This window comes from Anser anser (genome assembly GCF_964211835.1).
Source record: "Anser anser genome assembly, chromosome: 2".
Taxonomy (NCBI): Eukaryota; Metazoa; Chordata; class Aves; order Anseriformes; family Anatidae; genus Anser; species Anser anser.
The window spans coordinates 161,825,285-161,840,526 of NC_139721.1; the positions used below are offsets into that span (position 1 = coordinate 161,825,285).

Here is a 15,242-nt window from a genome sequence, read left to right on the forward strand (position 1 = left end):
CGTGGCGGTCCCACCCTTGTCCCCACTGTCACGGGTGTCCCCACAACCCCTTCAAAGTCCCCCCCCGCCCCACCTGGGGGCTCGCGTCTCCTCATCCCCACGGCCACAGGACCCCCACTGGGACCACTGCTGTCCCCAGACGCCCCCACCCCGTCCCCGTGCCCGGCCCCAGGCGCTGAGCGGCCGCTGCGCCCGTGTCCTCCCCTGCCCCGGCACCGCCGGGGCCCCACGGCTGGCAGCGACCTCTGTCCCCGAGCAGGGCTGGCCGCGGGTGCCCACGGCGTCACGTGGAGCCGCACCAGCCAGAGGCCGCCGGGAGCCGAGCCGGGAGCAGCCGCGGCGGCGGAGGTACGGACGGACGGACGGGTGGGAGGGAGGCAGGGCTGGGCGCTCGGGGTGCCGCCGGGATCTCCTCGGTGGGAGGCGGTTGGGGAAACTGAGGCACCTGAGCTCAGGTGAGTCCCTCCCGGAGGGGTCCCGGCCTCCGACACCGCTGCTGGAGGGACAGGGAGAGCCCTGCTACAGGGCCCGGGTGGCACTGTCCCCCGTGTCCCCGACCCCAAACCCTGGGCCCAGCTGTCCCCGTGCCGTAGGTCCCAGTCCCAAGTGTCCCAGACCCATCGGTCCATTCTCCCCGTGTCCCTGTCCCCAGTGTCCCAGTACCAGGTGTCCCTTTCCGAGGTCTCCCTGTTCCCTTTGCGCCAGGTATCCCAATCCCAGGTGTCCCAGTCCCAGGTATCCCAGTCCCAGGTGTCCCTGTCCCCAGGTATCCCAGTGTCCCAGTGTTCCAGATGTCCCAATCCCAGGTGTCCCAATCCCAGATGACCCAGCCCCAGGTGTCCCAGTCTCCGTGTCCCAGTTGTCCCAGTGTCCCATATGTCCCTGTCCCCAGCTTCCCCAGCCCCATGTCTCCCTGTTCCCAGTGTCCCAGGTGTCCCAATCCCAGTCCCAGTGCTCCCAGTGTCCCCGGTGTCCCTGTCCCACGCATCCTGCTCAGCTCACGAGAAGCCCCCGGCTCCCAGCACCCCCAAATCCCGCCCCCCCCCCCATCCCCATAGGGTTGCGGGGCCGGGCGGTTGGGGGACACAAGCCCTGAAGCTCCCACATCCTCCCCCCAAAAAAAAGTGCCACCATGTGGCTGGGCGCCCGCCTGGACGCGCTGCCCACCCCGGCGCTGGCCGTCGACCGTGCCACGGCGCGCCGCAACGCCGAGCGCATGCAGGAGCGCTGCCGGGCCCTCGGCCTCCGCCTGCGTCCCCACGTCAAGACCCACAAGACGCTGTGAGTGCCGCCCCCACCTTGTCCCCAAACCCCCCTACATCCCCCCTGTTCCCCCCAGACCGACCCCAAACCCCTCCATCCGCCCCTCCCGGCAGGGAGGGCGGCGCGCTGGCCACGGGCGGCACGCGGCGCGGCATCTCCGTCTCCACACTGGCCGAGGCGCGCTTCTTCGCCGACGGCGGCTTCGACGACATCCTGCTGGCGTACCCGCTGCCGGCCGGGCGCCTGGAGGAGTGCGCCGAGCTGGCCCAGCGCCTCGACGCCTTCCAGGTGCTCCTGGACAGCCCCGGCGCGCTGCAGCGCCTGCGGCAGCGCCCGCTCGCCGGCGGCAAGCGCTGGCTCGTCTGGCTCAAGCTCGACTGCGGCAACGGCAGAGGTGGGGACGGACCCGGGGGAGGGGGTTTCGGGGTTGGGGGGGGGGCTCCGGGTGCCCCCGGTCCCCGTGGAGCAGCACGGATAGGGTGGTTGAGCAGCCCCACAAAGATACGGCGTTCCTCACCAGCCACTTGCGGGGGTGTCCCCTGTGTCCCAAAGCCCCCAGGCAGTACGGGTCCGTGAGCCCCCAAACCCATTTCCAGCTCCCTACTACGTGGATGTGCCGTGGGGAACACATGTCCCTAACCCCACAGCCCACACCACCAGCATCTTAACCCCAAAGGAGTGTTCAAGTTTCCTAAAAGCCATTTTTCACCACTCGCTGCAGGGATTCTCCACGGGGCAGGCGTGTCCCATAAGTCCCCAAACCCCCGGCCCCAACAGCTCAGCCATTATGCGTCCCTTAGCCCCCCCCCCCCCAAAAAACCCTTTTCACCCATCACCTGCTCCTTGGGGGGAGGGATTCCAGGTGTCCCCATCCCCAGCAGCTCAGCCATTAGCCCCCAAAACCCCATTTGCACCCACCCACCACAAGGATGCTCCGTGGGGCCGAGATGCCCCATGCATCCCCCAGCCCCAAATCCCCAAACCCCAGCAGCTCAGCCAACACGGGGCATCACGCCCCTACCCCAAACCCCTCCTCTTCACACCCCATAAGGATGCTCCATGGGGGGACGCACGTCCCTTGTGTCCCCACCACCCCCCCGTATCCCACAGGGGACACTTGGGCCCCTCCATCCCCACCCGCCCCATGGCAGTGGGACGCCCCCAGCCCCGCGTTTTAAGCCGGACCCCCCCCCCCCTTCCCCATCCCCTTGCCGGCAGCCGGCGTGCGCCCCACGGACCCCGGCGCCCTGCCCCTGGCCCGGGCCATCGCGGAGGAGGCTCCGGAGGAGGTGACGCTGGTCGGGGTCTACGCGCACTGCGGGAACACCTACGGCTGCAGCGGCGTGCCCGCCATCCAGGCCATCGCCAGGGCCACCACCGCCGCCGTCCTCGACTTTGTGGCCGCGTGAGTCTGCATCCCAACACCCCCCACCAAATACTCCCTCCCCCCCCAGTTTACCTTCACCAGGCCCCAAATCCTGAGCAGAGTTGCAGGGGATTTTTATTATGGGGGCTGCGGGCTGCGCCCACCCCCCTTGCCCGCTCCGTCCCATAAAAGCCCCGGCCCCGACACGGCCCCGGCTGTAAATGCAAATCGCCCTCTTCCTGCCGGCACCATAAAGCAGGGCCCCACAAAGCCCCGGCGCCCCGGGGAGCCGGACGAGGATGCCCCGGCCACCTTTGAAGTGGGCTCTGTGTCCTGTCCCCCCCCCCCATTGTCCCCGGGGAAGGGACGAGTGGGATTTCGCATCCCGGAGCGAATTGCGGCCGGATGCCTCTCGCTGCCCCATGAGGTCAGCGGGGTCCCCGAGGCGCACGGGGACGTGCCGCAACCCAAAATGCCCCCAAAACGCCCTCCAGGTGTGTGTGTGAGTAGAGGGGGTCCCATTGAGGAACCCGTTGTGCCCCCACTTTTCAAGACCTGGGACAAATCCCCCTCCCCCCAGGTGGCCCGATGGGGACACTGAGCACAGCCCGTCCCCAGCTCCGGGCGGCCCAGCCCCCCCACAACACCCAGTGCGGGAGCACCCCAAGGAACTGGCTGCGGGGGGGGGGGCACCACCACCAGGAGCAAGCTGGGGGACACACGTGTCACCAACCCCACTGCCACGACACTGGTGGCACATCTGGGGCACATCTGGGGGGTCCTGGGCACACCTGGGGGGGCTCTGGCACAGCGGGCAAGGAAGGCACAAAAGGGAGAGGGCTCAAAATGGAGCACCTTGGGGGGGGGGGGGGACCCTGCCAGATCTGAGCAGCTCTCGCACGTCCGGATGGCATCTGGGCACACCTGGAGGGCACGCCGGAACACACCGGTGCGCCCCGTAAAGGTTTGGGTGCGCCCGGGCACATCTGGGCGATGCTGCGACCATCAAGAGGCACGGGGTGGCACGTCGGGGTGGCACCCCGGCACACCTGGGAGAACCCTTTGCACACCCGGATGGCCAGCCACCACACGGGGGGTGTGTTCCTTTTCCACGTCTGGGTGGCACCGGCACATCTGGATGTCCCCTTGTGCGCCCTGGGGCTCCCCGGGCGCGGCAAGGTCCCCCTCGCGCTGGCGCTTCGCCACGCTGGGGACCCCGTGGCACCCAGGGGTGACACAGCCACCGCCAGCCCCATGCCCGTGGTACCCGGGGAGGGGGGTGACATCCCCCTCGGCCATGCCCGGGGGTGGTGACAGCCCCTCCCGCGCCACCAGGCTGCGCCAGGCCGGCGTGCCGTGCCCCCAGGCCAGCATCGGCTCCACGCCGTCCTGCAGCCACCCGGTCCCCGAGATGGCCGAGCTCACCGAGGTCCACCCGGGCAACTACATCTTCTACGGTGAGTACCACCACGTCCCCCACCCCTCCCCAGGCACGGCGTCCCCCCTCGGGACCCCCTCCACCCACCCACCCACTCCGCAGACCTCCAGCAGACGCTGCTGGGCTCCTGCCAGCCCCAGGACGTGGCCATCCGCGTCCTCACCAGGGTGGTCGGCCACTACCCGCACCGCAACCAGCTGCTGGTGGACTGCGGCTGGACGGCGCTCAGCCTGCACGGCTGGGCGCAGCCACCCGCCGGCCGCGCCGCCGTCGAGGGACATCCCCAGCTCCGGTGAGCGCTGGGGACACCGGGGAGGGGAGCGGGATGGATCGGGGTGGCGGCACGGCACGGCGCGGGGACCTGACGGCGCGTCCCCGCAGGCTGGTGGGGCTGACGCAGGAGCACGGGCTCCTGGAGCCCGCCAGCGGGCAGCTGGATTTCGGGAGGTTCCCGGTGGGCACCGTGCTGGCCCTCGTCCCCTTCCACGTGAGTACCGGCCCCGCCGTCCCCCGCTGTCCCCCCCCCGCCCCGTGTGTCTCACCTCCTCTGCCGCCGCAGGCCTGCGCCACGGCTGCCATGCACCCCGTCTACTACGTGCACGAGGAGGGCGAGGTGGTGGCCCTCTGGCACCCCGTCCGCGGCTGGTAGAGCTCGTCCTGCTGCCGAGGTCCCGCGCCGTGCGGGGCTCCTGCGCCCACCCCGAGGTCCTGCAGCCACCCCGAGGTCCTGCGCCCACCCCGAGGTCCTGCGCCCACCCCGAGGTCCTGCGCCCACCTTGAAGTCCTGCGCCCATGCACTGAGATCCTGCACCCACGCTGAGGTCCTGCACCCGCACTACGACCCCGTACCCACACCAAGACCCCGAACCTACACTAAGACCCCACACCCACACTAAGACCCCGTACCCACACCAAGACCCCGCACCCACACCACCCAGGAGGGGGTCAATAAAGCTCCTCTCCCCCTCTGCAGGCGCTTTGGGCTCTTTGGGACGAAATCCGGCGGTTTTGGGGCCCAGCCGGGGCCGGGTGACACCACCCGGCTCATCCCAATGCGGCCGCCCCATGGGAACCGCCCGGCCTGGGATGGGGACGGGGTCCTGGGGGGTCCGGGGGGCACGGTGGGAGTGGGGTGGATGAAACGGGGCAGCCCAAGTGGCCACGCACCCCTATACACACACCCCCACACTCCTATACTACCTTTATACACATCTATACCTACACCCCGTATGTACACCTATACCTACACACTCTACCTAGGTGTACACCTACACACACCCCTATACCTACACCTACACCCCACACACCTCCCCATACTTACACTGCCACCCCTATATATGCCTATACACACCTATACCTATACACACCCCTATATGTACATCTACACGCACCCACCTCTACACATACCCCTCTTTGTACACCTATACCTATCCCTACACTCACACCTATACGTACACCTACACCAACGCCATATGTACACATATACCTACACCTACGTGCACACTTATACCTACACCTACATACACACCTATACGTACACCTACACCCATACCGTATGTACACATATACCTACACCTCATACACACCTATACCTACACCTACACGCACAATATATGTACACCTATACTTACCCCTACATGCACACCTTACCCCTACACGTACACCTGCACACACACACTTATACTTACACCTACACACACACACCCTAGATGTACACCTATACCTATCCCTATATACACACCTATACACACACCATACGCACACCTATGCTTACCCCTACATGCACATCTACACCTACACACACACCTATACCTACCCCTACCCCCACCTATACGCACACCATACATACACCTATATGTACACCTGCACATACGTACACCCATACCTACCCCTACACACGCCATATGTACACCTACATGTACACCTACCCTTACACACACCACACGTACACCTACACCTATCTCTGCACACACCATACGTACACCTTTCCCTACCCCTACACACACATGTACACCTACACGTACACCTACCCCTACACACACCATGTGTACACCTACACCTAGCCCTGCACACACCATACGTACACCCACCCCTACACACACCATACGTACACCTACCCCTACACACACCATATGTACACCTAGCCCTACACACACCATACGTACACCCACCCCTACACACACCATACGTACACCTACCCCTACACACACCATACGTACACCTAGCCCTACACACACCATACGTACACCTAGCCCTACACACACCATACGTACACCCACCCCTACACACACCATACGTACACCCACCCCTACACACACCATACGTACACCCACCCCTACACACACCATACGTACACCTACCCCTACACACACCATACGTACACCTAGCCCTACACACACCATACGTACACCCACCCCTACACACACCATACGTACACCTAGCCCTACACACACCATACGTACACCTAGCCCTACACACACCATACGTACACCTACCCCTGCACACACCATACGTACACCCGTACCGCCCCCTACACAAGAAAAAGGGGGGGGAGAGGGCTGACCCCACCGGGTCCCACCCGGGCCAAAGCGATCGGGTCCGCACCGGGCCAAACCCAAGAGGGCCCGGCCGGGCCCTGCCCGCTCCGAACCGAGCCGGGCTGGGGACCCCCGACCCGTCCCAAACCCCGCGTGCCCCGGGCCGGGCCGTGCCGAGCCGTGCCGAGCCGTGCCGGGCGTGGCCACGCCCCCAGCCCCGCCCCTCCCTCGGCAGCCAATGGCGTGGCGCCTCGCCCCTCCCTGCGGGGCCGCGCTGAGCCGAGCCGAGCCGGGCCGGGCTGAGCCGAGCCGAGCCGGACCGGGCTAGGGGAGCCGCAGCGAGCCCAGCCCAACCGAGCCGGGCCGAACCGAGCCGAACCGAGCCGAACCGGGACGAGCCGGGACGAGCCGAGCCGAGCCGGGCTGGGCTGAGCCGAGCCGAGCCGAGCCGGGCCGGGCCGAGCCGTGCCCGGGGACGGCTCCGGGCGCTCCCGCTCAGCAGCGGCCGCGGGGGGCGCGGCTCGGCCCCGCTCGGCCCCGTTCCCGTGGCCGCGATGCGGCGGGGCCGGGCCCCGCTCTGCCTCCTGCTGGCGCTGCAGCTCTGCCCGCCGCAGGTCCGGGGGGGCGGCCGGGGGGGGCCGGGGCTGGGTGGGTTTCGTCTCGTTCCTTCCCTCCCCCCTTCCCTTTTCCCTTCCCTTTTCCCCCTTTTCCTCCCCCCCCCTTTCCCTTCCTCCCCCCCCTTTCCCCTTCCTCCCCCCCCCTTTTCCCTTCCTCCCCCCCCCTTTTCCCTTCCTCCCCCCCTTTCCCTTCCCCCTCTCCCCCTTTTTTCCCCCCCCCTCCCCCCGTGGGAGCGGCCGCCCCCCTTCCCCCCCCGCCCCGTCCCCATCTGGCCGCAAGCTGGGACCCGGGGGGGGCCCCTCGGGACCGCCCCCCCAGCCCCCGCCCGCCGGGACCCACGCGGGACGCGGCGCTGGGGGGGGGGCCCCGGGGGCCTCAATCGGCGCCTTTGTTCCTGGGGGGGGGGGGGGGGGGGGCTGGGGCATCGCCCTGTGAGCACCCCAAAAATTAAAATTTTTTTTTGGGGGGGGAGGGAAGAGGGGGGGGGGTTCGGAATGAGTTTTGGGGCTCCGCGGTGCAGGATCCGTCCCTGAACGCGGGGCGGGGTTAAGGGGGAAACTGAGGCACGGAGGGAGTTGGGGGGGGCACCCAGATTTTTTGGCACCCCCCCCCCCCCCAAAAAAAAAATAACCCTTCTCCCCGCAGGTGCCGGCGCGCAGCCAGCAGTGCCCGAGCGGGACGTACACGGAGGACGGGGAGTGCTGCGCCTCCTGCCCCCCCGGCTTCGGGGTGGCCGTGCCCTGCGGCCGCGCCAACACCCAGTGCGAGCCCTGCGCCGAGAGTGAGTGCCTGTCCCCATCGTCCCCGTCCCCATCGTCCCCGTCCCCATCGCCCCTGTCCCCATCCATGTCCCCATCCCAGTCCCTGTCCCCATCGTCCCTGTCCCCATCCCCGTCCCCATCCCCATTCCCGTCCCCATCATCCCCCTCCCCATCCATGTCCCCATCCCAGTCCCTGTTCCTATCGTCCCCATTGTCCCCGTCCCCATTCCCGTCCCCATTGTCCCCGTCCCCATCCATGTCCCCATCCCCAACCCCGTATCAGTTCCCATCCCAGTCCCCATCCCCATCCCTGTCCCCATTCCCATCCCCATCCTTGTTCCCGTGCCCCCCATCCCCATCCATGTCCCTGTCCCCATCTCCATCGTCCCTGTCCCGGTCCCCATCCATGTCCCCATCCCCAACCCCATATCAGTTCCCATCCCAGTCCCCATCCCCGTGCCTGTCCCTTTCCCCATCCCTGTCCCCATTCCCGTCCCCATCCTTGTCCCTGTGCCCCCCGTCCCCATCCCCATCCCTATCCCCATCCCCGTCCCCATCCATGTCCCCGTCCCCATCGTCCCCATCCCTATCCCCATCCCTTTCCCCAACCCCGTATCAGTTCCCGTCCCCGTCCCAGTCCCCAGCCCCGTCCCCGTGCCCCCCCCACGAGCCCCGCTCAGCCCCCTCGCCCCCCTCTGTCTCAGACCGGACCTTCTCGGCGGTGAGCAGCGCGGTGGAGCCGTGCCGGCCCTGCACCCCCTGCGCCCCGTCGCAGCCCCTCGCCCAGCCCTGCACGGCCGCCCGCGACGCCCTCTGCGCCGGCCGCTGCGCCCGCGGCCATTACCGGCCCCCCGCCGGCAACGGGACGGGCCCGGGGAGGCCGTGCCAGCCCTGCCAGCTGTGCCGCGAGGGCTACGGCGCCGTCCGGCCCTGCGTCCCCACGCAGGACGCCGAGTGCCGGCCCTGTCCCCAGGGCTTCTACTCGGAGGAGCGCAGCGCCGAGGCGCCCTGCCTGCCCTGCCAGCCCGCCTGCGGGCCCGGCGAGGTGATGATCCGCGCCTGCAGCCGCCTCTCCAACACGCTCTGCATGGGTGAGCGCCCCCAGATACGTGGCCGAGTTCCCCGGTGCCTCAGTTTACCCATCTGTAGCCCCAGGGCGCGCGTGCCCTGCTCTGCGCGCGCGGCAGATAAAAACGCCACCTGGGTGGGGGGGAGGGGGGGTCCCCCAAAGCCCCACACCCTCCTGGGGCTCACGTGAGTTTGTGGGGGGGTGGCACCGAGGCACCGAGCCCCCTTTGAGCCCCCCCCCAGAGCTATGCTCGCCCCCCCCTCCCGGGGGCCACCGTCACCCGGCAGCTGCCGCCCCGCGGCTGTCATCGCGGCCCCGCGCGCGGAGCAGATGCTCCCGGCAGCACCAGCACGGGGGCTTTGATGTGGCCAGGAGGGGATGGGGGGGGCCTGGTGGGGCCGGGGTAGGGGGGGGGGGCCCCTCTCTGTTCCGTTCCCCCTTCCAGAGCTGGCTGCGGTTTCCTCCCACCCCAAAACAGCGTGGACCATCCGTGGGTGCCGGTTTGGGTACCCCCCAGCCCGACCTGCCCCGTTCCCAGGGGAAACTGAGGCAGCAGAGCTGGGTGGGAGGGGGTCGGATCATTGGGACTCCCCTAATCTGGGGCTGGGGGGGGGGGGCTGGGCTTTATCCCTGCAGAGAAGGACCTGCAGATCCTAAAGCGGGCGGAGGGGGACCCCCAGAAGGAGCCCCGTCAGCGGCAGCCGGTGCCGGGGGGCAGCGCGGCCCCCACCGCCTCGGCCGCCTCCTCCGAGTTCATGCTGCCGCCCCCCGAGGACACGGGCAAGGACATCATCCCCGTCTACTGCTCCATCCTGGCCGCCGTGGTGGTGGGGCTCCTCGCCTACGTGGCCTTCAAGTGGTAAGGTTTGGGGCCTTGGGGGGGGGGGTTTGTGCAGGGGGGGGAGCAGGCGGGGGCGCCGGGTGACGCCCGTGCAGCTGGCACACGTGCAGGCAGAAGCAGCAGCTGGCCAAGGCGCGCGCCGGGGAGCTGGGGACGGCGCCCGAGGGCGAGAAGCTGCACAGCGACAGCGGCGTCTTCCTGGACACCCACAGCCTGCAGGAGCCCCACCAGCTCGGCAAGGGTGAGCAGCGTCCTCCCCCCCACCCCCCCCCGGCCTTGGGGACACCCGCCCTGGGGGCGGCAGTGGGGTGCAGTTGTCCCCTGATGTCGCTTTGGCCATCCCGGGGTGGGGTTGGGGAGCACCCAAACCCTGGAGGCATCTGGAAGGGGTTGTGGGGTCCCGCGGAGGGGTCGGGGTGCACCCGGATGGGGCTGGGGAGCGCCCGTGATCCGGGGACCACCCCAGGTGGGGTTGGGGCGCAGCGTTAGGAGCACGCAGATGGGGTCAGGGAGCAGCCCCTGGAGCCGGAGGGCACCCAAACTTGGGGAGCATCACCCTGGCGCGGCACCCGTGCCTTGAGGAGCACCCAGATAGGGTTGGGAAGCCCCCTGGGGAGCACTCGGGTGGGATTTGGGGACACCCGTCCTCCTGGGGAGCACCCTGGTGGGGTGAGGGCGATCCTTGCAGGGGACAGCACCCAGATGTGGTCGGGGAGCACCCACGCCCGGGTCCAGGAGATGCCGTAGGAGCAGAAACGCTGGGGTTGGGGGGGGGGGACGACGACACACGCTGCTTTTCGGGGTGCCGATGCTGACCCCCGCCCCCCACCCCCCAACCCCAGCACCCCGTCCCGAGGGGCGTCCCTACGGCGCGGTGCCGCCGCAGCGGCAGGAGGAGGTGGAGCGGCTGCTGGAGAGCGGGGGTCCCGGCGGCGACTGGCGCAGCCTGGCCGCCCGCCTGGGCTACGGGGACGAAGCCATCGGCGCCTTCGCCCGCGGCCAGGCGCCCGCCCACACCCTGCTCGCCGCCTGGGCGGCCACCGAAGGGGCCACGCTGGAAGCCCTCTGCCTGGCCCTGGCCGCCGTGGGACGCCAGGACGTGGCCGAGCGCCTGGCGGGGCCGGGGGACGCCAGCTCCATGGTGTGAGCGCCCCCCCCCCCCAAAAGCCATTTGGGGACACCGCGAGGATTCGGGGGCGCCGAGAGCCCGGGGACGCTGCCCGCGGCCCCGCGGGGACGGGCGAGCCCCCGGCCGCCAGCAGCTTTATCGTGCCGTGTATTCTTTTTTAAGCCGTTTTTGTACTTTTTTAGGAGTGTCGGGTGGGGGTGGGGAGTGCCTTTTTGTATTTCTGGGGGGGGGGGGGGGGGGGGGGGGGTGTGCATTAAACAGCCGGACGTGCCTTGGTGTCGCTCGTTTTGTCGCCGGGATGCGTCCCCTCCGTCCCCGTGTCCCCTCCATCCCCGTGTCCCCTCCATCCCCATGTCCCCCCGCTCCCATGCGTGTCCCCCTGCCCTTGGGGCCCTGGGGGGGTACACGAGGGGCCAGGAGGTGGCTGCCCCAGCACCCTGTGGGGTCTGTGGGGCGAGGCGCACACGGGGACCCTCTGGGGCCGACCCCACGGCCCCCAGGCTCAGCAGCACCAGGGAGCCCAAATGCCAGGAGCACTTCTAGCCCCAAGGCGCCCCTGGGTCACCCCAAGCTGCTCCAGGACACCAAAACCCCTCCACCCCCGCTGCTGCCCCTGCGTTTTGGGGCTCACAGGGGTGCAAAAAGGGTGATGGGGGGGGGGGGGGGTCCCCGTCCCCAAACGGGTAAGGGCTGCTGAGGAGGGCCACCGTGTCCCCTGCGGTGCCACCAGCAGGTCCCCTCAGAGGAGCCACCGCCCCCCTTCGCCGCCTCCTGCGACACCCAGCCACCTTTTCCAGGCCAGGTACGGTGTTGATTTCATCTTATTTTATTTTTTTTAAATTTTTTTTACATAAAAAGTTCAGTAAAAATTGAATAAAGTAAAATGATTTAAGCAGTAAAATCAATCTTATCAACATAGCACGAGGCCTGCCAGAAATCCAGGGGCAGCCTGTTCCTGAATATTTACATGAGAACAGATTAAACCTTGCAGAACAAAAACGAGGAAACAAACAAACAAACAAAAAAAAACCCGAAACTATCCTTACAAAGTGTTCCCGTGATATCAGCACGTGTTGGGCTAAAAGCGAAAAAAAAAATAAAATAAAAACGAAACAAAAAAATTATCAATATATTCACATATACGTTAAAATATAATACAGGTCTTGGTGACACAAGATGCGCGCGGGGAGCGCGCCGAACAGCACCGCCGGGGTGGGCGCCCGGGTCAGCCTGGGGAGAGGAGGCGGGGGGGGGGGCGGGCTGGGAAGAGCGCTCCCACCCCGCTCTTCCTCGGGGGGGCCGTGGGGACAGCCCTGCTTCTGCAGAAATTCACAGGTCGGTGTCGAATCGGGAGTGGGGGGGGGAAATCCGACGGCCTCCGGAGCTCGGCGGCCCCGGAGGGGTTGGTGGTGGTTTACTCCAAGTCCGTGTCCTCTTTGGGTTTGTAAATGGCCCCGAATTTCTGCATGTACTTCTTAATGTACTCCTTCGTTTTGTGTTTCACATTCTCGTTGCACTCCAGGTCCTCCGGGTTCTTGCAGTACTTCAGCTCCTTGTTCATGACGCCGTGCGTCAGCTGCGGAGGAGAGGCGGGTCAAGGAGCGGCCGGCGGCACCGCGCGCACCAGCGCCTCGCGCGCTGCCCTCCCCGGCGCCTTTCTTAAAGCTCCCCCCTGGACGAACAGCCCCGTTTTCCCTTCCCTCCCTCGTCCCAAACGACCCTCCGGAACGGGGAGGGCTGGCGGCAGGCCCCGAGCCGCGTTACCTTGCGTGCCAGGTGCTTGAAGTCCTCCGTCGTGGTTATCCGGCCGACCTTGCAGTCGGGCTTGCGGTAGGGGTTCAGGCACTGCACGATGAACTGGGACATCTGCGGGTGGCGAGAGACGGATCAGCGCCGGCCCTCCGCCCTGCTCCCCATCCCGCGGCGTCAGGCCGGGTGCCACCACGGGCATTTCGGTGCTGGGATGCCCCGAATCAGCCCACGCCGCGGCCCCGTGCCGCTGCCCCTCGGCGGCACGCCGCCCGCTCGCAGCGGTGACAACCCCCGGGGGCCCTGGGGACACGCACCTCTTTCCTGAAGACTTCCTTGCTCTTCTTAGCCAGCTCGCTCGACGTGTCTGCCTCGGCTGTCTTGGGCTTCTTGGAAGACTGGAATGGGGAGGGGAAAGGGAGATTAAAAACGATAGCAGAAAAATTAAAATAATTAACGAAGTTTCGCTGGGCCGGCTCCAGACGCAGGCGCGCGCGGGCGGGCGGCAGCCAGCTGACGGCGCGGCACAGCCCACGCCCGGCCACCTCGCCTCCCCCCCGAGCAGGGAAGGCCGTGACGGCACCGCCGCGCTCCCAGCTTACCCACCGGGGGGGCTGCGCTTCCCCTGACCTTGTTTTTGGGGTTGGGATGAGCTCCAGCGCCAACAGGGCAGCCAAAAAAGCGCGAGTTCAGCAGCACGCCGCGTTACCAAAACCCGGGGGGGCTTCGCCACGAAGCCTGCACCCACGGAGCCGCAGGCACCCATCCCACCCGCCCACGTCCCCGGCGTCCCTTAAGCCTTCCCCGGAGCCAAACCCACGCGCCCAAGGACAAATCTCCACCCCACCACCACCGGAGGGGCACGGCCGCGCCGCCCGCCTCCCCGAATCCACCCCCAGCGCCGCGGGAGGAGCGGGGCCGCGCCGGGCCGACTCGCCCCTATTGTTTGCTCTGGGAAATGGCCGCACGGTGAGGGCTGGTTCTGGGAGACGAGGCTGGCCCGGGGAGGGAGGGGTTGAGCTCTGCGGTCTCCGTTATTAGCCTGAAATATGTTTAGCTGGAGGCGAGGGGGGAGGAATCCGGAGGGTTCACCACCACCACCACCACCCCCATTTATTTCGTGCATGTGAAGGCGCAATTACAGGAACACGAATCGGCGACCGTCTCCTAATCGTTGGCTCCGTGGCGCTTCATGCTGCCGGGCGGAAAGCGTTTGGTTGTCTGCAGCAGCCCCTCTCCGTCCCAGCCATGCCGGAGCGCAGCCCCCCCCATGCCCGGCACGCTGGGCGAACGGTGGCACGAAGCCGGGGCACGGCCGGAGCCGGCACCCCGAGAGCCCCCGGCACGGGCAGCCGCCGGGGTGACACCACCTGCGACCGTGCTGCGCCCCCGTCCCGCTTCACCCCGGGGCCGCTTTGAGCAACGCTCGCCTTCCTTCGGCGCCGTAATCAAAGCCAGGCGCTCGGCTGCGGCACTCGGCCATCCCAGGAACGCTGGCGGAAGCCTCCTCCTCCTCCTCCTCCTCCCCGCCTTGCCGGCACGGCGGCACCATCCCGCCCCGCCAAATCCCAGCGGCTGCCCCGGCCAAGCCCGGCACGGGCGAGCCGGAGCCGTGGCGGGGCGGAGGGGGTTCCTCCCGGGCTGGCCCCGCGCGGCCCCGTGCCGAGCTCGAGCGTCGAGCTCTGCCCTCAGTCCCTGGCGCTGCTCCCTCTGCCCTCCGGCCGCCCGCCCGCCCCCTCGAACCGCAGCAGGGCCACACGGACGGACGGACGGAGGGACAGACGGACGGAGCGGCGCGTCGCACCGGGCGCCAGCCACGCAGGGAGCTCTTGGGAAGCGCCCGAAAGCAGCAGCAGGCTGGCGAAGGGCATTCACGGCGATGCTCCGCGCAGCCACGGCGGGTGGCAGGGGACTCCGGAGGAATTTCTGGCCGTTCCTTCGAGCGCTGCGCGAGCACCAAGCCCCCAGGGCGAAGGCGCCAGCTCCCGGCTTTAATTCCCTGCCTGTTTCACGGAGCGGGGCACGAACCTGGTGCCTCCCGACCCCAGCATCCCTGCGGCGCCCGGATCGTGCCGCCACCGAGCGACACCCACCCCGCAAACACAGCCCGCGGGGCTCGCCCTACAGCCACGGGATTTCCTCGGAGGCTGAGCTATGGGGGAGCGACTTCTCCTCCTGCACAGCTCCGCGCTTTCCCGGGAGCAGCTCGGGAGCTTTTTGGGCTGCTCCGACTCGGAGAGAGCGAGACGCGGAGAAGGGAAGGGCTGCCGAGGGGCAGCAGCGGCGCTGGGGGAGGTCTGCCCGCTGCTTGCGTAATTGCAAAATGTTTTTTGGGTTTTTTTTTTTAAGCGTTTAGGACTGAAAAAAAAAAAAGCAGGAGAAACTTCATCCCGAGGAAGCGCCCGAAGAACGCGCGTCAGCTCGCAGGAAGCAGGCCTTCGGGGCTGGGGAACGGAGCCGAAAAGTCCCGC

The 15,242-nt window shown here is 67.7% G+C and overlaps 3 protein-coding genes across 6 annotated transcripts in view; 2 read left to right on the forward strand and 1 right to left on the reverse strand.

Moving 5' to 3' along the window:
* Positions 1–288: 288 nt before the first annotated feature.
* Positions 289–5,035, forward strand: LOC310895732 (D-serine dehydratase-like). 2 transcript variants are annotated; one of them, XM_083827372.1, is made up of 8 exons: positions 289–348; positions 1,126–1,281; positions 1,377–1,657; positions 2,482–2,668; positions 3,965–4,086; positions 4,170–4,359; positions 4,449–4,554; positions 4,627–5,035. In XM_083827372.1, exons 2-8 carry the CDS (start codon positions 1,133–1,135, stop codon positions 4,714–4,716), a joined length of 1,125 nt encoding a protein of 374 aa, XP_083683498.1. In that variant the 5' UTR covers positions 289–348; positions 1,126–1,132; the 3' UTR covers positions 4,717–5,035. The 2 variants fall into 2 exon arrangements, with proteins under 2 accessions (XP_083683498.1, XP_083683497.1); XM_083827371.1 differs by having other exon boundaries at positions 314–455.
* Positions 5,036–6,879: 1,844 nt separating this feature from the next.
* Positions 6,880–11,241, forward strand: LOC310893472 (tumor necrosis factor receptor superfamily member 16-like). 2 transcript variants are annotated; one of them, XM_083822522.1, is made up of 6 exons: positions 6,880–7,218; positions 7,868–8,003; positions 8,688–9,074; positions 9,689–9,911; positions 10,004–10,134; positions 10,736–11,241. In XM_083822522.1, exons 1-6 carry the CDS (start codon positions 7,159–7,161, stop codon positions 11,038–11,040), a joined length of 1,242 nt encoding a protein of 413 aa, XP_083678648.1. In that variant the 5' UTR covers positions 6,880–7,158; the 3' UTR covers positions 11,041–11,241. The 2 variants fall into 2 exon arrangements, with proteins under 2 accessions (XP_083678648.1, XP_083678647.1); XM_083822521.1 differs by having other exon boundaries at positions 6,883–7,218; positions 9,989–10,134; positions 10,736–11,240.
* Positions 11,242–11,832: 591 nt separating this feature from the next.
* SETD2 (SET domain containing 2, histone lysine methyltransferase) overlaps positions 11,833–15,242 on the reverse strand; it is a 64,148-nt gene continuing 60,738 nt past the window's right edge. For both annotated transcript variants that reach the window (XM_083822507.1, XM_083822508.1), the window contains 3 exons: positions 13,089–13,169; positions 12,787–12,888; positions 11,833–12,598 (listed from right to left, as the gene is read on the reverse strand). In XM_083822507.1, coding sequence (XP_083678633.1) covers positions 12,437–12,598; positions 12,787–12,888; positions 13,089–13,169 — 345 coding nt within the window. In that variant the 3' untranslated portion in view covers positions 11,833–12,436. The remainder of the gene's footprint in view (positions 12,599–12,786; positions 12,889–13,088; positions 13,170–15,242) is intronic.

What these genes read in the sequence shown, in the direction of transcription:
- LOC310895732 (XM_083827372.1), top strand. Translation starts at nt 1,133, where the DNA reads ATGTGGCTGGGCGCCCGCCTGGACGCGCTGCCCACCCCGGCGCTGGCC. An exon ending in GTCAAGACCCACAAGACGCT is followed by an intron (nt 1,282 to 1,376) that starts GTGAGTGCCGCC and finishes CCCTCCCGGCAG; the next exon opens with GGAGGGCGGCGCGCTGGCCA. An exon ending in TGGCCCTCGTCCCCTTCCAC is followed by an intron (nt 4,555 to 4,626) that starts GTGAGTACCGGC and finishes CTGCCGCCGCAG; the next exon opens with GCCTGCGCCACGGCTGCCAT.
- LOC310893472 (XM_083822521.1), top strand. Translation starts at nt 7,159, where the DNA reads ATGCGGCGGGGCCGGGCCCCGCTCTGCCTCCTGCTGGCGCTGCAGCTC. An exon ending in GTGCGAGCCCTGCGCCGAGA is followed by an intron (nt 8,004 to 8,687) that starts GTGAGTGCCTGT and finishes CCTCTGTCTCAG; the next exon opens with ACCGGACCTTCTCGGCGGTG. An exon ending in GCCCCACCAGCTCGGCAAGG is followed by an intron (nt 10,135 to 10,735) that starts GTGAGCAGCGTC and finishes CCCCAACCCCAG; the next exon opens with CACCCCGTCCCGAGGGGCGT.